Here is a 20,647-nt window from a genome sequence, read left to right as displayed (position 1 = left end):
TATTGAATTCACCCTATCAATATCCTACTCTTTTATTTATTTAAAGTACATTGGATATTGCATCCTCTGCAATGTAGTGTGGAGATTTATATTGCCATGGAGGACTCTCCTGTGATGTATGTTGGGATATGGATTCTCCTTCTTGGGGTCTACTTTGCAATTGTTACACACACACACTCGCATACAGTTCACATGTACAATAGATGGTTTTAACCCTAGCATTCATGCATAAGTGTCTCAGAAGTGGCTCCTGTTTTTTTATTTATTTTATTATGTTTGTACTAAATTGGGTGTTTCCAGTTGCATATTACATAGCTTTTGTGTCAATGTATTAAATGCTTAATTTAGTGCCTAGACTTAATAAAATTTGAATAATAATATTAAATAAATGCAAATGAAGAATAAACCTGCATTTTTCTAAGTAATATGTTCAAGGTATTTGAAAAGCTTGTGGCAGGATTTTTTTATTCATTTTTAGAATCTAACAATACTATGAATTGATAGTTAAACTGCTATGTTATAGTTATCGTCTTTAAAAACATAAAGTGATTGTTTTGCAGAATCTTTGCTTTCTAAGGTTTTCTTGTCTGACATAGGATGTTTTCCTTTGAAACATTTTGGGAAGCCCCTCTTCATCATTCAAATTCCATAAAGTGTATTGTAAAAGGATTTAGAGACCTCTAGTGGTTTTCTGGTTTTTGGTTCATGATATATATATATTTTTTTAAAGCCTTGGTTAAACAAATGGAGTATCTTCAGCTGTATCCATATTAATTGTCATTTATTGCTTCCAGTAGCACCCCCAAATGTTCTAGGCGCTGTACAAACATAAGAAGAAGATACAGAACTATTTAGAATCTAAAAATACAGTGAATCAGACAAAGTGTAGGGGCAGTGGGTGAAACATACAAGTTGTTGGGTGACGTTTAGTGTGGTTTTTTTAATTAGATATATACGCTATTCCCAGCTGCTGTTCAACCTTGCTATTAGTAGTCAGCTAATTTCTCGTAGAGTTATGACATTAGGGGTTTTCAGGAGGCATTTGAATGCTGCGAGGGCAATGGGCACGCAGAGCCGCCAGGATAGAAAATGCACTATATAAATAGCTGCATGGAAGAAAGCTCAGGGGCAGTTTTGCTGAGGCTGGCATCACTGGCAGGGTGGAGGAGAGGGGATGGAAGGCAGGAAAAGACACAAGAACAGATAAGTACCGAGGAGAGAGTTGCATAGAATCTTCAAGGCTTGAACAAGTAGCTGGAACATGAGGTAGTGGAGGGATTGGAAGGGTGAGATGGAGAGTGGGTTGTTGACGTGGTTAAAGCAGCAGGCAAGAAAGGTGATTTTAGAAGCTATGTCTTGTACAGACTGAATGGAAGCAGTGGAGCTAACAGGAATATCAGAGATGATCAAGTAATCAAGATGAGAGAACGAGTCCCTGAATAGGAGTTTTAGCTGTATGTAAAAGAATGAATTATAGAAATCTTGTGGAGAAAGAAGACATAGTCTGGATGCAGACATGCCAAACCCATGAAAAAAACACAGTGATTGGGCTTGGTTTTGGCTTAATTGGCTTGTGAGTTGCCTGTTGGCTAGTTTTTGGCTTGTAGCTTATTGCTTGTTTGGCTTGTTGCGTGTTGTAGCTTGTTGCTTCTTTTTTTTGATCGGCTCATGGCAAGCGTGGGCAAGGGGGGGTAAGGAGGGGAGAGTCAGGGGTGCACAGCAGGCCCACCACAAACCCAGACTGCATTCCGGGGGGATCTAGTCACATAGAGTGTTGGGGTTCTTAGGGATTGGCTTGTTTTGGCCATGATTTGAAATGGGATTAGCTTGATTTTTGCCTTATTATGAAAGTCGGGATGCTTAGTTACCACATGAAAGTTGGCAACTGTGTCTGGATGTGCAGGAGAAGGGAAATGGAGGAATTAAAGGATGAGCCCCAGGTTGTGGGCCTGACTGATTGGTAAGATGGTGACATTGTTTATAATGACAGAGAATATGGGAATTGGGAAGGCAATAAGGGTCCACCTTCTTCTTCTTCTTCTTCTTCTTCTCTTCCTTGTGCCTTGTGTAGTCCTTTACATCTTTGTAAAATGTGATCATTGCCATTTACACCCAGTTTGCACAAGGGTAACTGTGTTAAGTTTAAGTTGGCAACAGGCCATTTGGAAGGAAATGTCAGAAACAGATAAAACGATGACCTCTCGAGGTCCCTTCCAGTTCTAGAGTCTATGAATCTATGAAAAATGCAGGACTGGATGGGGGAAGATGTTAGGAATAGTGAAGGTTTGCAAGTAATCAGCTTAGAGGTGGTAGTTGAAGCTGTGTAAGAGGATGAAAAAGAGATTGTAAAGTGAGAAAAGGAGGCAGCCAACATGAGAGCCCTTTGGGTTCTCCTGCTCTCTATCTCTTTCTATGGATCAGCCAGAGAGATAGGAAGAGGACAGGATAAGATGTCAAGAAGAAGGGTATGAATGAAGGTATGAAAAGCATGATAGAGATCAAGGAAGCTCTGTGTGGAGTAGAAACCTTGAGATATTTTCTAGAAGAGGTCATTAGAAAATTGTGAGCGCAGTTTCATTAGAGTGAGGTGGACAGAAGCGAAGTTGGAGAGGATAAGGCACTCAAGGCAATGGTTGAAGGGTACATGCTCAATAAGGGAGGAGCTGAGGGGAAGAAGGGAGTGGTGGCATAATGGGGGAGAGAGACAAAATCAACAGCTGCCTTTTTTCACCTGTGGAGGAAACCATAATATACTTACATTCTGAGGAGATGGAGCCAGAGAAGAGTTGGCGGTTGAGGAGGAAGGAAGAGGAGTGCATGAAAGCAGGAGGCGAGGACAGGTATGGGCTCAGGAGAGTAGGTGCAGTGGGTCAGAGGTTAGAGATAAAGGGTGAAACCTCAGTGTCAGTTGTAAGGGAAAAGGAGGAGAGAATAATAGATGTATTCATGCACTCCAAAGTGACACATGCACATTCTTTCCTTTTAAAAATCTAAATACATATTATTTACATATTATTTACTGACTTATTTTTTAAACCCATGCATTTCCCAACCATTCCACTGTTCTCTGGTGCATTAGGGGCAGTAATGGTTCACTTATGCAGTGTACCACTAATCTTTTTGTGGAGTTTACATCTGTTGTGATCAAGATGACACACTGTTTGCATAATAATGTCAGTGGTAAGAGTAAGATTAATGTCTCCTTCTATTGGAGATTTTTTAAATAGTGTTTCGTGCTGAGCCCCTCTTGAGTGAATTGTTATGTAGCCATATTAGTCTTGAAGGAAAAGTATGTTCAAGGCAGAAAATGTGATACTTATAAGTAACCTTTTAGCCTGTAAACTTGTATGTTGTTCTTTAGCTGTTGCAATCAGGTCAACTGTTTAATAGGACACAATATCTATATAACAGTTTAGGATGGAAAGTGAATAAGAATAGTCTATTCAATTGGAATCTTATATTTTATTTCAGTATTTAGCAATATTTTCTAAATATCTCTTTGGGTCTGATTTCAAACATCATAAAAACATTGATTTTTCTTTTACCGTTGAACAGTTTACAGCCTTGAGCTTTGTGTATTCACAAAAGCGTGTCTCTCCCACCAATAGAAGTAGATCCAATAAAAGACATGACCTCACCCACTTAACCTCAAATCAGTCAGTTTTATTATAATAAGAAATGCCCATTATTTTTCCTACACTTGTATTTTAAAGGGCATCTGTTTTTTCAAACCCTCTGCCCTTTCTCCTTGTCAGAAGTTGATATTTTTTCTAATGGAGAAATGTGGTCATCTGGTGCGTACATTTGTTAGAGGCTCATGCAGGAATGTATCCTTTCCTTCTGCCCACTCCTCCCACTGCAGAAAAATGATGCTTAAATTACATGATCCAAGTGCTCTTAGCTATGCACATAACTATGGGTAGGCCTCATTACAGTAAGTAAATATTTGTATAGCAGTGTTACAATGAGAGATTTAAGAAGCTCCATCTAATTAGCATATCAAAGATCAGATTAAGTGGTGACTTGATCCCAGTTAGAAGTACCAACTAGGGAAGAAGATTTCTGATAGTAGAGGACTCTAATTTAGCAAGGAGTGTCATAGCAAGATCCAAAGACTGGATGTTGAAGTTAGAAAAATTTAGACTGAAAATACAGCATTTTTTTCCCACAGTGAGGTATAATTACTCTTTGGAATAATTTATCTAGGGATGTGGTGTTAACTCCATCTCTTGAAGTCTTTAAATCGAGATGGGATGTCTTTCAAAATATATGATTCATCTCAACCATAAAATATGGGCTTTGAAGTAGGAATACTGAGTAAAAATTCTGTAGTTTGTGTTACGCAGGAAGCCAGAGTAGATGATCATAATGAACCTTCTGGCCTTTAAAATCTGAGTCTATGATATTCTCTTGTGCATTACCAATCATTGGTAGCATTACTAGCTCACTGTATTAACTGAGCTTTTGGGGCTTCAATTCTTGACTATGCAGCATCATGGCCTATGGTAAATCATTGCTAAATGCCATTATCTACTTCCTAATATTTTTCAATAAGGTTGAGAGGTATGGATACTATACAGTAATCTCCTTTTATTTTCATTGCTTTCATTTTGTTATTAGATAAACATAAGATGTAGGTTTGTTTGTTTTTTTTGTTAACTTTGCAGCTACAAGGTCAGACATGTGCACTGGGATAATGGAAAGATTCCAGATATTCCGCACTGAGAAGACTTACGCAGTGAAGGCTGGAAAATGGTACTTTGAGTTTGAGGCAGTCACTGCAGGAGACATGAGAGTTGGCTGGACCTGGCCAGGCTGCCAGCCAGACCAGGAACTTGGCTCAGATGAGCAAGCTTTTGTCTTTGATGGCTTCAAGGTTTGTATAGATTTGTTTTGACGGGGATTGATTGCAAGTAGTGAGAGTAAGTTGTTAACAAAAATCACTTAATTTTTCTTCCTATTCTAGTTGTTTCAGCTTAATATCCTTCTGTGCCTTAGCTTTTGTTTCAGTGTTTGAAAATATTAAGAATCCTCTTTAAGGTCTGGGTGAAATGAAAGGTAAAATAATATTTTAGAATGTAGAACCGTATTACTTGGCAAAAATACAGTAAGAACATTTGGCACATATATAGCTCTTTTCATATGAAAATCTCAAAACGCTGTACAAAATTGGGTGAGTATTTGAGGCACAGAGCACTTAAGTAATTTACCCTAAATCAAGTCATTGGGAGAGCTGAGATTAGAATCCATTTCTCCTGAATCCTAGTGCAGTGGTCTCCCTATAGGAAATATCTGTAGGAAAGTGAACATAATTTTCTTTGTCAGCAGTAATTCCATTGGACTGAATTTGATTAAGAATAAAAAAGTTATGAACATGAAGACTGAATTTTTAATGAAAATTTCTGATAGCATGTAGTATGAGAAAGCATGTCATTCTAGCTCCAACTTCAGTGTGAAAGAAAGAATGAGATTGAAATCTAATTGTATGGATAATATATAGATAAGCAGAACATTTTTTATGCCATTGGTTTTTGATCCTTCACAAGAGTCAGATGACTCATTAAAGTGTGGCAGTAAAACATCATTTTAGTGTGAAGGCATGTGAAATTTTTGCCATGATAACAGTTGTTATCTAGACTAGTGGTGACTCATGTCTTAGTACAAAAATGCATATTAAATGCATTATGTGTCCAGAGGTGGAATTCAGTTATGTTGTTGTTATTATAATACTTGACAGAAGTTACCATTACTCTTCACAAACTCAATTTTCAGAAATGCAGATAGGCTTGGCTTGACAATGTCAGCCCTATTATTGTTGTTACTGGATTTTTATTTGACAGTGTTGTATGATACAAATTGAGATGCCTTAACATTGAACTGAAAAGTCAGAATTTTTTAAATCACTGATCAAATTAAATAACCACAGTGTCCTATCATTAGCGGAGGATGGGCACTGAATATGTTTGAATATGATGATAATAAAAAGCTGAGAATCAATTGTCCTGCTAAATCCTGAGTTGAGGCCTTGATGCTTTCCTTGCAACTGTATAAGATCACTAACCCCTAAAGCAGCAGTGAGAATGCCAGTCCCTGCCTTGTTTTAGGTGTAAACCATGTCGTCAGTCAAGTTTTCCAAGCTAATACAATCTCAGTCCTTGTAAGCCAATAGTGGGATTTTAGTAATACTTTTTGTTTTGCTAAGATTAATGTAATGGATATTATCCTCCTTTTTAGTTGTATTTCTTGCAGGAAGCACATTTTACCCTTGATGTGTGCTCTATTCTGGTTCCCATCTGATTTCAAGGTGCTGTATAAGATGTTGGTTTTGACTGATGCATTTCTTAAGGATTTTAGCTGTGACTACTTTTTAAGAATGACTCTATCCTTTTACTGTACCACAGCAGCTGAGATCAGTTGAGGTGCTGGAACTAACAGTTTCCAGTTAATTTGGGAGGCTATTTACAGGAGGGATTTTAGATGAAGGTTCTTCAGTTCTGGAATTCATTCCCCCCACCCCCTCCTTGATCAGAGAGAGCTTGAGATTGTTGTATTTCAGGGCATGCCACAAGACTCCCGTGTTCTCCCAGGCTTTTCAGGAGTTGGGAATAAGGGATGGAAATTTAGTCCTGATAGAATGGGTGTGTTAGGAAGAGTTAGTCATTAATAGTGTGTTTTTCTGTTGTTATAAATTTACTAAGAATTTGTATGTATTTATTTAGATTCTGCTCTTATGCAAACTCCACAACAAAGGGCAGCCATCCAAACGTGCAATATTTATTCCTCTAGAGGTCAGTCATGCAAGGTGCTGAGCCACTCCTTGAGGTAATGAATGCCCTCAACTTCTTCTATATAAACAAGTGGGAACTGAGGGTGCTCATCACTTCCAAAAATTGCTCAGCATCCTGCATGTTCAGGCCCCTAGAGAGCATGGCAGGCATGTTGCATAAATCTAAATAAATACATTTAGAATAACATATTTTTGAAGATTGTTTGGAAGCATAAAATTTAGAGGCCAAGCAATTGCATGAAAGTAATTTAAAAAATACTATAAAACGGCTATTTCACTTGGCAATTGAGACCATATTATTTTCATGACAGACCTTTTGTAGATCTTCCAAATAAAAATAAAATATTTTCTTACACGTGTACTAATATATGCTGAAATATCAATTTATCCCGTCTATTCACTGGGCCTCGTTTTACAATGCTGATTTTGGGAGTGCTTCGACAAAATTAATTGTAGGATTGCCACTCTCAAAGCGTAATTGTGATACTCATGAGCATTGTTTCAGAATGAGTTGCTGTAAAAGTATTAATTCTAGTGCTGTGTTAATTGAGGGGGATGATTATTAGTCATATCACTGAGAGGGAGAGAAATACTTTCATTGTTTTTATCCTTCTCTGAAATACCTTTCAGGCCCAGCGGTGGCACCAGGGTAATGAGCATTTTGGCCGCTCTTGGATGGCAGGGGATGTCGTGGGATGTATGGTTGACATGAATGAGCACACCATGATGTTCACCCTGAACGGTGAAATCCTGCTCGATGACTCAGGTTCAGAGCTTGCATTCAAGGACTTTGAGGTTGGTGATGGTAAGTGGTTGCACGCTTTGTGCTGTTAACTTGCTTTTGTTGCTAGATTGTGCCTATTGTGGGTTGACATCCTTTTAACATGCTCTTTGTGGGTGTACGAGCAGATGAGAATGCAGTTTTGTCACATGTGTGACACACTCCTTCTGTCGGCAGAAAAATATTTGTTACTTGGCATTGCTTTATAGTAACTTTGCTTTCTCTCATTTAGCTGAGAACTGCATAGGGCAAAAAGGTACGCATCGGTGGAAATAGAATAGTAATTACTCTATGATGCAGATCTTGAGCACTAGTGATTGCAGTTAGAACAGCTTGCTTCATCATTTTGCTACAGTACTGGGGCACTTCTTCAGAACTTGTAGTCATGGCTGAAGTACTTTGTTTTTCACAGACTACTGGGATTCTGTGATTCCTTTGAATTCCCTTGTTATCTCCATGACATCAACAAGGAAAGGCTGAAGTTGCAGAAATAAGACTGTAAATAAAATCAACCTACCTCATCACTCAAAATGCAGGAAGCTTATACTGCTACTGCCTGTTCTGTGGCCAAACAGAGGATGCAATATGGAATCGTTCACCACCAATTCATTAATTTTTCAAAATATTTTAAAGGACAATAAGGATTGTCCCTCCTGCTGAGGAGGGAAAGTTCTTCCTCCTTTTAATGTGTAAATATTTTCATTTGATCTCAAGAAAGAAACAGGGAGATTGGGAATGAATCATTCAACTCAAAATTCAGATATTACCTTCCAATACTACCATCATGTGTTGTGTGTGTGGGAGTCATTTTTTTAAATGTCAGAAATGTGTTTTAAAAAGCCTTAAGGGAAAGATTAAAAAAATCATCAACTTTATCTTCAATGCAGAACTTTTCCCACAACTTTGGAATGAGGAAAGGACAGTGGAAGTCACCAAAAAGTTTAATTGTCATGCAATAAATACATTGGGGGACCTCAAGGTCGACAATACTGGTTTACAAGAAATCGAGTGGTAAATTCACAAGAGAAATATTACACACTTTTTTTTTTGGTGACCTCCGTTGTAGGTTAAAAGAAGATTGGTCTGAGTGCTAATAGTTACATTCAGCATAAAAGAAAATATTAAGATACTGACAGGCAGATTTGTATTAGCTGAGACAACAAAATCATTTTATATAATTTTACAATGATATTTGTTATTAATGAGCTAGATCCCATGTTTTTTTAAAGTTAGTTTAAAAAACCTTAAATTAAACTATTCCCACAAAAATCTTTTTTTTGACAGGCCTCCCCTTGCCTCTGTTTGTTCTCTTTCCTATGTTTTTCACTTGTGAATATTGTGTTTACATTGCCTTACCCATTGTCTTATATTCGAATAACCTTTCATTTTGCTTGCAGTTTAAGGATCTGCTCATTAAGGCAGCAAAAACGTTAGTGTTGATCCGGCCATAGGGTGATAGTTCAATGACTAGTTATTGTAATTATGTATATTATTTATGTAATATATTATCTAATTATATAAAACATTTTTTGCAAAGCAGTTAGTTGCTACATACGTATTTTGAGGCAAACCCACAAAAGCAAGGAAATGAAAAGTCACAATACTTGCACTTGGGGGGGTTGTTTCTGAGGTTTATCTTCAGGCCCTCAAAAGAAAAATGAAGGTAAATAAACTGTTGATGCAAAGAAGATGATCGCTGATTTTTATTTTTACAATGGAAAGTTTTTCCGTTGACTTCAATGGGCTTTCGGTTAGGCCTAAATCTCAAGTTTGCTTCAATGACAGGATGTAGAATTAAGAATTGATTTTAATAGCTACAGTTGCAGAACTATTGTAGGGCTGCAAATGTCTGATAGAAGTGTTTTTGAATAATTCAATGTGCTGCTCAGAAAAATGCACACACCCACAAATGAAAATAAAACTGCTAGATGGAATTTTAAATCTCTCAGACTCGACAGGTCCCTGTTAATGGAGATTTGTTTGTTCACTGCATATTTTGAAAGTTTGTATTCTGTTTTTTTCTGAATGATACATACACCTCTAACCCAATATAATGCGACCCCATATAACATGAATTTGGATATAACGCGGTAAAGCAGCACTCTGGGGGGGCGGGGCCGCGTGCTCCGGCGGATCAAAGCAAGTTTGATATAACGCAGTTTCACCTATAATGTGGTAAGATTTTTTGGCTCCCAAGGACAGCGTTATATTGGGGTAGAGGTGTATGTTGGTAAATAATCTCTAAATGGCTTGCCAGAAACATGATTGTATTGCCCAATAGAATTTTGCCCTCAAAATATTCAATGTAGAACAAAAACTTGCTTCATTTGGTCAGCATTTGCAGTATTATGCGACAGAATTTGTGCTTCCAGTTTCAAAAAGGCATTGAAGCAACTCTGAGAGATGCTTCTGCAGACATACAAGAGACAATGGGCTTCCTCAAGCCTTGCCTGATATTAATTATTTATAGAGCGCTGAGTGTGATCTCATTGCAGTAGAAACATATATAGAAGAGAGAGTCCTATTCTGTGCACAAGTTCCTCTCCACATTGTCATAGAACTGTTGTGGAACAGTTCATCGAGTGCAGGAGGTATCTGATCAAAAGACCAGTTAACTACTGGGAGTCTTTCCATTCACTTTAATTGGCTTTGAATCAAATCTTCTTTCTATGACTTCCCTGCTGCCTGTCCTATATTCGTCATGGAGCCATAGTGGTTTTCCTTTTTGGGCCTTGATGCTGAATATAACAGCACTTTTATGGGGTCATGAAAATAAATTCTTATTTCTCTCTCTTAATTTAAAAAAAACAAGCTTCAGTGTTCTAGTCTACTGTGGTGTGCATTCATTCCTACTGTAAATATTTTCTGTGCCATATTCACAATGTGTAAGCAAGTTGATGATGTAATTGAGCAACAGCACATTGTGGGACGTGCATTTGTCAGTTGAAATGGCATGTCTCTCTACATGCTAAGGTCACTTACATTGACCGATGAGCACACATCTCTTAGAGTATGTTACTGTGCTTTCAAAATTATAGCTTTTAATAACTGGTTACATTTTACTTTCTTTGGCCTCTATTTTAGTAGGATGTGGAGTTAATAGAACTGATTAATGTTAAATGGCTGTTCCTGCATCAGCTTCCCCAGCTCTGCTACAAGAAGAGGAAGTGCTCATTTTTGTGTCTCCTGCTTTCTAGAGCAGTGCTGCCCCAGAGCTGCTCCTGGTTTCATTTACATTCCCCACACAGGGAAGGTGTGGTGGGTGTGAGTAGAAGACTCGTGCTTCAACCTACTAGTGTTCACAATTCTGTGAACTTCACAGCCCTAATTACTGAGCAAGGTGTTATAGCTGTAACTCAGACTATGTCTACACTACCGCGGTAAGTCACGGTAGGTGAATAACGTAGCTGGAGTTGATTAACCTTAGGTTGAGTTACCATGGGGTCTACACCTTACTCTTCTCATTGGGGGTAGAGTATAGGGGTCAACTGGAGAGAGATCTGCAGTCGATTTGGTGGGTCTTTACTAGACCTGCTAAATCATCCACTGGTGGATTGATCTCAGAGCATCGATCCCAGCTGTAGTGTAGACCTGCCCTCAGAAAGCAGGCAAGAATGATCTCTCAACCCTCCCCGCAACCATTGAATGAATAAGGTAATTAAGAGGTTGACAGTGGCCCGTTCTGGATGCTTTAAAGGGAAATTTTGAGTGATTCATCCCCTATTGTCCACTCCCAGCTTCAGACAGTTGGAGATTTAGGTTGCTGCAGAATGAGGCTTTTCACTTCAGGAAAAAAAATAACAATTTGTCAGAGCCATCTGCCCTGCTTCAGAGGACGCAGCCTACTTATAAGCCAGTGCTGGTGTTATAACATATTTACGAACAGGCAAAAGGGAATATGGCTCTCTGCCAAGTTACTAATCAGGCTCACAGGCCCCTATTTTAGGGTCTACTGCCAACAAGATGAGTTCCACAGAATTATGACAGACGGTACCACTTGTGAGATATCACTCTCGTCAGTAGTAAACATAACTATTAAAAGATAATTGCACATTATATATGATTGTGCACGAGAGATTTCATGCAGGAGGTATGGTATATTCATGCATAATTCTGAATATTCAGCCAGGTAAATAGTATGAGTCTAATTCTGTCCCCAGTTACACCAGTGCAACTTTATAGCATGATTTTCATGTCTGCACTGCAGGGCCACCCAGAGGATTCCGGGGGCCCGGGGACTCTGGCGGCAGGTCCCGCTTCGGCGGTAATTTGGCGGCGGGGGGTCCTTCTGTCCCGGAGAGGAAGGACCCCCGGCCAGCGAAGACCAGGAGCAAAGAAGCTCCGGGGGCCCGGGCCCCGCGAGAGTTTTCCGGGACCTGCGGATCGAGTGAAGGACCCCACTCCAGGGGCCCTGAAAAACTCTTGTGGGGGCCCCTGCTGGGCCCGGGGCCTGGGATAAATTGCCCCACTTGCCCCCCTCCCCTCTGGGAGGCCCTGCTGCACTGTATATTTGACAAAAAGGTTACAAGTTGCACCCAGTCTTTTCCAAAAGAGTATAAATTGCATGGAAATTATGCTGCCCTGTCCTTTTGCCCTAAGCAAAGGGTGGCATTATGTGGTTCACCTTGGATGTGGAAAAAGTGGATGGAGTTGTTTTCAGGACCATATTCCTTATTCAATATGCATCTGCCAAAAGCAACCCAGGGGTGTGGGGAGGGGCAAATCCTACCCTGACTCATGCCCTGTGCAACTGCATCTACTTTGGTATGGTTGCATTGCATGTCAGTCAGGGAAGGATTTGTCCTACCTAGCAAATTAATGCTGCCACAGCCATCTTCAGCCATTTTCACTCAGTGTATGAGGCACCATACTGTTCCAGTGTGGGGGATTTGGGGGACTTTGGCTATTGCAGAATGAGTTGGTGATTAATCTGGTTGGTGGAACTGGGCTGATGATACGGATTGTCATCTCTATGTCACACTGACTAGTTACTGAATTAATGAGAACCTTCTGCATTTTGCCAACTGACGTCAAGTGAAAAAATTTCCTGGGTAAGGATTTAGTCCAAAATTCATTGCAATGTAGGCTGCTTGGTCAGATATGTGTAACTTAAAGACAGCTTACCTTGGTTCAATAAATAGATCTGTATCTCTGGAAAGCAGGTACTATGTCTGCTAAGGTTATGATTCCTAATAATTTAACCATGTTAGTGAATGTGTTATGAGAAGCAACTGCATACTATATTTCTAATAATGTGTGCCTCTGTAAGAATACTACTCCAGATCTGACAGACAGGCATGCATGTAGTAGAATTGATAGTGTATGTGTGTCATCTTGTACACGCTCATTTCCCTTTCTTGTTAGGGGTGATGATTTTTCCTGAGATGCAGGACTGCATTTTTGTTATATACTCAGCTTCTACACTCCTACTGTTTTGCTGCTTGCTTCTGCTCATCACAGCAACTGCCACTACCTGTATTATGCATAACTCAGCTCTTTCATATATGAGCTGATTGTTGTAGTAAGGGGCTAGCTCATGTGAGTTGGATCTCCAATAGCTGTAGATACAGAATTTGGTAAAAATATTGCCACTTCCTTACATGAAACATTGACCCTTGTTAAAATCCACCTTAACTAGCTGCTCTTGTATTGCAAATTCACATGAATTTGATGCAGACGGCATTTTATTCTTCCACTTTCCTGTTTTTGAGTACATTTTTGAGCTCTTTTTTTCCATGTACACTTTTTTTCATTCTAAATGTATATATATTTTCCTTTATGAGATAAAATCCTATCTGCATCAAAGAAATACACCTATAGTTTCTTAAATGCCTCCTCTATACTGTCACTAATAACTTCAGTAGCATTCTAACTGTTCCAAAACTCCTCATACAAACATGGCATGCACTCATCGTTTCCCATCTATAATGCTATTTAAAAAAAATGAAGTCAGAATGTTTGTGTGGAATATTGCATGTTGTTTGCAGAGTCATTTGTGTCAAGTATATGTTATATCAATGCTCCTTAAAGACTTCTTTTATATTGAGGATGGTGCAGGGCTGTACTACTCCATTGAGAGCTCTTGGAGACATTGAGTCACATCACTTCCTACAGTACCTACTTCCTTAGAATGCCTGGGGAGCATAATCCTGTCACCCCTCTTTACAAGCATGTCATTGTGGAGTGTGGGGCAGGGCTATAATACCACCCACTATGGAAAGATTAATGCTGCTGTGCGGTAGCTACCTTTGTACAGTCCTTTTGCTCCCTTAACACAAGAATTGCAATTGTGCTTTCCCCATTTTGTAAGGGGAGGGGAGGCGTTTTGTTTCTTCTTCCTCTTGAATGTCTGCTCAGCGCTGGACAGTTCTACCCAAGAATGACTGACATTCATATGTTGTCCTTCATCCTGAAGAACTCTCAAAGTGCTTTACATCAATATGAAACAGAGGTAAAGGGAGACAAGGTGCTAGGCAGGCAAGCATGTGGTTTGTGTCAGATAAATTTATATCTAGTTGGCTTTCTCCCACCATATATAAAGTGCAAACTTGCAAGTGATGTGTTGCATTACAGAGGTCCAGGCTGTCTTCTCTGAACACCCTTCCTCTAACTACACTAACTGCTTCCCCCAGGGATAGTTGCTCCCAAGAACAACACTTCTTGAGTGATGCATCAAGATTTGTCATCCTACTGCAGACAGAGCTGTGATTTTTGGCTTTGCCTAAAAACATTTGCAATCATTCATGGTTCATTGAACTCTGCAGGGTGCATGTTAGCTTCCCTGTAAGTTAAGCTGTGAGGCAGATATTAATTTAAATATATATTGATTTATGCAAATATAACTTCCCTTGTTATAAATTGTTTAATATGATTTTTCCCATTTAGTTCTAGTATTCTGCTGACAAATGGTTTGTATTATAGTTTAACAATGGATTTGCAATAAAAAGTAGTCATAAATCATGCTGACTGAGCAATCTCACTATCTGTGCGTGAAACTGATGTCTCATTACTAAAAGCCTGGCCATGAAAATAGAAATCCAGATATTAATCTTACAGACTAGAGTCTGCGGCTTGTAGTTTCTGGCCTTATGTTTATCATGCTTAACACACATGTAAATGACAGTGAATCTTTCTCATCTGTAATAAAATATTCAAAGGAAGTTTTGAAGTCTGGAAGTTAATGCAGAACAGCATTAACCACTGTGGCTTTTGGCTGTGACATTCTTCTTCTTGTGTATGCAGAGCATGTCATGAATGGAGGCTCTGCTCCTTCCCATCCTGCATAGCCCCTAATTTTAGGGGCCCCAAAGAATGGGAAGACCCAGCTGCTCTGCCTGCTGACCATTGCCATTTCTCCTCCCCCATTTCCATTAGATTCTACTCACCTCTACCAGCATAATAGAGTGGAGCATTGAGATTTACATTTCTTGGGGGGGAAGGAGGGTATTACCTTTTTGACACTTTTTTTAAAGTTAATTGATTTTTTTTTTAGCAGACAAGTCAAATAAGTTTTCAATAGTATTGTTAGATGGAAGGGGAACAAGAAGGATGAATAGAAGAAAGAGAAGAAAATACATTTTCTTCATTTTCTAAAATAACAGACTGACCCTAACAACCAGAGATGTCTTAATGTAATTTTTGAAGTGGTGCATAGGTCTTGTGTTGACTTAGCACAAGAGTGAATTTCATTTTCTAATGAATAGGGTCTTCTCTTAGAAGAGAAGTACTGAGAGACCAATCTTGTTCTAGGGTTGTACCCCAAACTTGCACCTGATGCTATACAGGGACAACCCCATCCATCAACTTCACGGAAGTTACAGTACAGTATTGCCTACCCTACGCATTCATAAGTCACGAATCTGACCCCAAAATATCATAAGATTGGTATACAAATAATGAGATTTAAAGAAATAAATGTGGGTTCTTTTTATTTGCCCTTCTGGTTTTCAAACCTTTAGGTTACCTTTGGGACATGTTTTCAAGTTTTTCTCTGCAGCCATTAGGTCTAGAAACTTTTTTTTTTAACAGGAAAGGTGAGGTTCTTGTTTTAAAAACAAAACAAACAAACAAAAAACCACAACTGTGAGCTGAAGCTTGATGAGCAAAATCAAATACTGTAAGACTTGTAAAATCCTGAGCACTGGCAGCACTGGTCACCAGCAGAGAATTTGGCCCCTATGTTCAATATGGCAATTACTGTCTGATATTTCTGAACAGTTAATTATCTGGTATGTGATAGCATTTCTTGCTGCATCTCTTTTTAGAGAGGCTTGTGTTCAGTACAATAAAAGAGATATGCTGCTTGCTGATTCCTGGGAGGTAGCATACTACACACTAATACAGGAGTTTGTACCTTTTGGGTTTCAGGCATTTTTATCTCAAACCATTTCTGCCTGTGTTATGTCAAGAAAACACTTCTATAATATAGGGATGCATAAATTCTTGCTTGCTTGCTTTCTATAGGATTTATACCTGTGTGTAGCCTGGGCTTGTCTCAAGTGGGAAGAATGAACTTTGGCAAAGATGTCAGCTCCCTGAAATATTTTACTATCTGTGGCTTACAAGAAGGCTATGAACCCTTTGCTGTTAATACAAACAGAGACATCACCATGTGGCTGAGCAAGAGACTCCCTCAGTTTTTCCCGGTGCCACCAAACCATGAACACATTGAGGTTTGCGTTCTACATTAATGTTTCCTGTTAATTTTTCAGGAATTTGTTTTAATTAAATGAACTTTACAGTTAACTTGCCGCTTTTGCTATTTCAGCCTTCCCTTTGAATATGGATATCAGTGTTGGCATCTGACATGCACTCACTCATCCGGTAAACTATGATTGTAGCTCAATGAGAACATGGTAATTAATTCTGTCAGCCAATGAGTGATCTCTTGGAAGAGTATGAATGTATTAGACTCCTAAATACTAAATAAAATCATATGTTAAGCTTGCCAGGTTGAGCTGTCAAAAGCCTGAACATTCCAGAGTTAAGGTTGCTTCCACAACCTTAACGCTACTCCATTGATGAGTACATTATAAAACAGTCTTTAATTATATTGTTTTTAACGTAAAGATTTCTGCTTCATTCAATAGTGTAGATCAGATAGTGCTCCATGTGTGAGGTATATTTTCAATACTTGCTTGTATCTTGTTGTCCCAAAAGTTTTATACTGCACTCCATAAAAACTCCACACTGAATGAGACAAGGATTCTGCACCCCCACCACCCTCAAAAAGTAACATTTTCACAAGCACCTAAATGACTTAAGCTCAGTTTTTAAGAGGTATGTAGATCTTTCTCTAATCATCACTGCGATGACTAAATGTCATTTTAAAAAGTGACACAGGCACTTTGGAGTCTCTCATTGACTTTTTATGATACTTAGTCTCCTAAGTCTCATTTTCAAAAGGGACTTAGCTTCCTAAGTCAGCTAGGTGTTACAATGCTGAGCAAAGCAACACCCAAACACTTCTAAAAATCTGGGTCTTAAGGTACTAAATGACTTAGGTTCTTTTGAAAATGTTACCCTGTATCATAAGGCATATGCACAAGGGAGCAGAGTTAAGATTGCCTTGGTAATCTTCATTTCTGGTGTTTCCTAACTTCTGTGACCTCACCTTTGCGGTCTTAAGAGTATTTCTCTCTCCCTCTCAAAATATGGACTGTAATATATAAAAACACTTCAGAGTTCTACATATGCTGTTGCTGACAGTACTCCACAGGCATTTAAATACAGGAACTGAAATTCCGGTCACCTTTTTACGCTTGCGTGCACAAATTCAATGTAATACTCTAAGTCCATGTGTTCAATGGAATAGAACGCGAATGGACAATAGGCTGTTTTCAGATTTTGTTTTATCTAATAACAAAAATCTGTACAAATGCATACTTTTTCAAAATACATATAACTCTATAAAATTGGCAATGAGTCCTGTGGTACCTTATAGACTAACAGAAATATTGGAGCATGAGCTTTCGTGGGAAAATACCCACTTCGTCGGATGCACTCACATGCATCCGACGAAGTGAGTATTCACCCACGAAAGCTCATGCTCCAATACTTCTGTTAGTCTATAAGGTGCCACAGGACTCTTTGCTGCTTTTACAGATCCAGACTAACACGGCTACCCCTCTGATTCTATAAAATTGCAATCAGTTTCTACCAAACTGCATGAAAGCCATATCTGAATGAAATTGAAACTCTGTCTCTACTGAAGTATATCAGGAAGCATATGTAAAAACAAATATTGTTCTTTCTCTTTATTTGTGCCTTGTGTTTGAGCTATTATGGATCATACTGGCCAAGGTTGGAGTACTATTGCAAAAAATAGTGGGCATAGTCTTTGACTGTATATCCAGTTTATAAGTGCTAAAAGGAAGCATTTTCATTCACTTGTCAATATATTTACCTGCACTTGCTGCTATAGTGCACGCTGATGTTTAATTAAATATCTCTGCCATATTGTAACATTTAATCATTTTGTAACTCTAAATACATTAAATATATTACACTAAAGATAGAACTGGAACATTTGGGTGTAGGAAGGGAAGACATTTACTTTTATAATATATGAGCTTTTATATTTGATAGGTGACGAGAATAGATGGCACCACAGACAGCTCCCCCTGTCTGAAGGTCACACAGAAGTCCTTTGGCTCACAGAACAGCAAAACAGGCATCATGTTTTTTCGCTTGAGCATGCCTATTGAGTGTGCAGAAGTATTCTCCAAAACATCAGCAGGAGGGTTGCCAGGCACTGGTCTTTTTGGCCCAAAAAGTGACTTGGAGGATTATGATGCTGATTCTGATTTTGAAGTTCTGATGAAGACCGCTCATGGTCACCTAGTGCCTGATCGGGCAGAAAAAGAAGCTACAAAACTGGAGTTCAATAACCACAAGGATTACACTCAAGAGAAACCTTCACGTCTTAAACAAAGGTCAGTAACATATTTGATCTGTTGTTGTCATAATATGGTGGATTGGGTTCACTTTAAACATTACTAGAGAATTCATTTTAAATCCCTCCCCATATCACCCGTAAAAGTTTTCTGTAGTACTAAACTGACAGTCGGGACTCCTGGGTTCTATTCCCAGTTCTGCCACTGAATCGTTTTGTAACACTGTGCCTCACTTTCATCATCTGTTAAATAGAAGAAACAGAAATCTATAAAAGAAGCCTTCCTCTAAGGGTATTGTGAGGCTAAATGCAGTCTTTTGACATTCTCAGATGAAAGGCACTCTAAAAGTGCCAGAGGGTTTTTTCTGATCCTGTTAAAACTAGGAAATACTGGAAATTTCATCAGAAAATTATGCTCACAAGACTTCCAGCAAAGGCCAAAGATATTTAGATCAGCTTTAGTGAATATCTGAACTTTCATGGTCTTCAACAATGCCCAATTAAGTGAGGCAAGAATATTCACTATGTTATATCTTCCTCATTTTCATAGGTAATCAAACAAACCCTCCCCTTCCACACTTCATTGTGATTTGTCTTTGGGACTAGAGACTATGTTATGTAGTATCTACAGTGTTTTCAGTGTAATATTTCTGCCAATAATATAGTGTCTTGTTTCTATTTGTTCCTGTGGTTTGAACAACAATGTTTATTTTAATTGGGAGAGTTTCTTAAGAGAGGAGGGAATGTGGTGTTTAGATGTTGCTTGTGATTATTAGAACTGGGAGCACTGGATGTTGGGAGTCTGAAAGGACAGGAAACAGGAAGGAGCGGGGAGGAGTTGAGGAGGCAGAGTGAGAGTTACAGAGGGTGCAGCAGCAGCTTGATAAAGAGGTTTCCACTTTAAAAATAAAGTCCTTTTGAAGTTTGTTAGTACCTTGCCTGCTTGATACAACAGATACTCATACCCAAACTTAGTAACTGTCCAGACATATTACTGAAACCTTCATCTTTCCATTCCCTTTGTACTTTTGCTCATCCCTTAGCTTGTTTTGTCATGTTAAATTGTAAACTTTTGGAATGAGGCAGTGGATAAGCCTAAATCCATTTTTATAAGTGACATAAGTATTGAAGAGACAAGCTCTCACTTAAAGTCAAGGGAACTTAGGCTCCTAAATGACTTTTGAGAATAGAAGTTAAGCTTCTAAGTCACTTAGGCAAGTTTGAAAATTTTGCCGTGTGTCTTCTGTAAAGCTCTTATTCCACACATACCTAATGTGAACAATAAATAACAATCTGGACCCAACTAAAACTTTTAAGTTAATTTATATTTGCAGAATTCCTGTATGTGTATATTGATTTGCTCAAAATTGATATAGATTGTGATTTTACTCCGTCCTCAGTACTTTGATGTATTACAGGTTTATGCTCAGAAGGACAAAGCCAGATTACAGCACAAGCCACTCTGCACGGCTCACAGAGGATGTTCTGGCAGATGACAGAGATGACTATGATTACTTGATGCATACTTCTACGGTATGGCAACAGAGTGTTCATATTTTTGCCGTTTTCTTTTCTAACAAGTGCATACTTTTGCTAGTAGAGTCTTAGTGAACACATTCAATTTTTCACTCTTTTATCAAGCGCCATATTTTTATGCAATTTTCTGCGGTAGTACTGTGTGGCAAAACTTGAGATCACCACACTCATTCCATTTTGACATGCCCCCTACTTAACAACAAATCCAAACCAACTCCTATTTGAAGAGCCGTAACTTAGCTTGGATCTGTGCTTAAAAGAACATCCATGGGCAACAGAACAAACAGAGCAAGGGCGGAATATGGCCCTATTTTGAAACAGCTAGTCAAGCCCAGAGCTACTCAAACATAGAGATTTAAAGAGTCAACAACTGAATACATGATCCTGATTCAGAGTATGAAATGTGGAATTCCCATTGAAATTAATGGGAGTTTTGTGCATGAATCAGTGACAGGATCAGCCCCTTAAATCTGCTCAGTTTACTGTGTTTCCAGTGTTTGCAGGCATAACTATGCCCCTGTATGTCTATTAATCCTCTACTCACTGTAATGTGAACATACCACCAATGTTTCTGTGTGTATCTTGTTAAACAAATATGCATCTTTTTTTATCCTCCTTGCTTTTTAGTTTAAATCAGACCCCTTTTTTT

At 38.7% G+C, this 20,647-nt stretch overlaps 1 protein-coding gene across 1 annotated transcript in view; it reads left to right on the top strand.

The window, feature by feature from the left end:
* RYR2 (ryanodine receptor 2) overlaps nucleotides 1-20,647 on the top strand; it is a 697,632-nt gene that overhangs the window by 406,439 nt on the left and 270,546 nt on the right. The window contains exons 28-32 of the mRNA XM_039529228.1: nucleotides 4,668-4,876; nucleotides 7,418-7,592; nucleotides 16,032-16,240; nucleotides 18,156-18,502; nucleotides 19,881-19,995. Coding sequence (XP_039385162.1) covers nucleotides 4,668-4,876; nucleotides 7,418-7,592; nucleotides 16,032-16,240; nucleotides 18,156-18,502; nucleotides 19,881-19,995 — 1,055 coding nt within the window. The remainder of the gene's footprint in view (nucleotides 1-4,667; nucleotides 4,877-7,417; nucleotides 7,593-16,031; nucleotides 16,241-18,155; nucleotides 18,503-19,880; nucleotides 19,996-20,647) is intronic.

Source organism: Mauremys reevesii, linkage group 3 (assembly GCF_016161935.1).
Source record: "Mauremys reevesii isolate NIE-2019 linkage group 3, ASM1616193v1, whole genome shotgun sequence".
In the NCBI taxonomy this organism is placed as follows: domain Eukaryota; kingdom Metazoa; phylum Chordata; order Testudines; family Geoemydidae; genus Mauremys; species Mauremys reevesii.
This window is presented reverse-complemented; position numbering and strand designations above follow the sequence as displayed.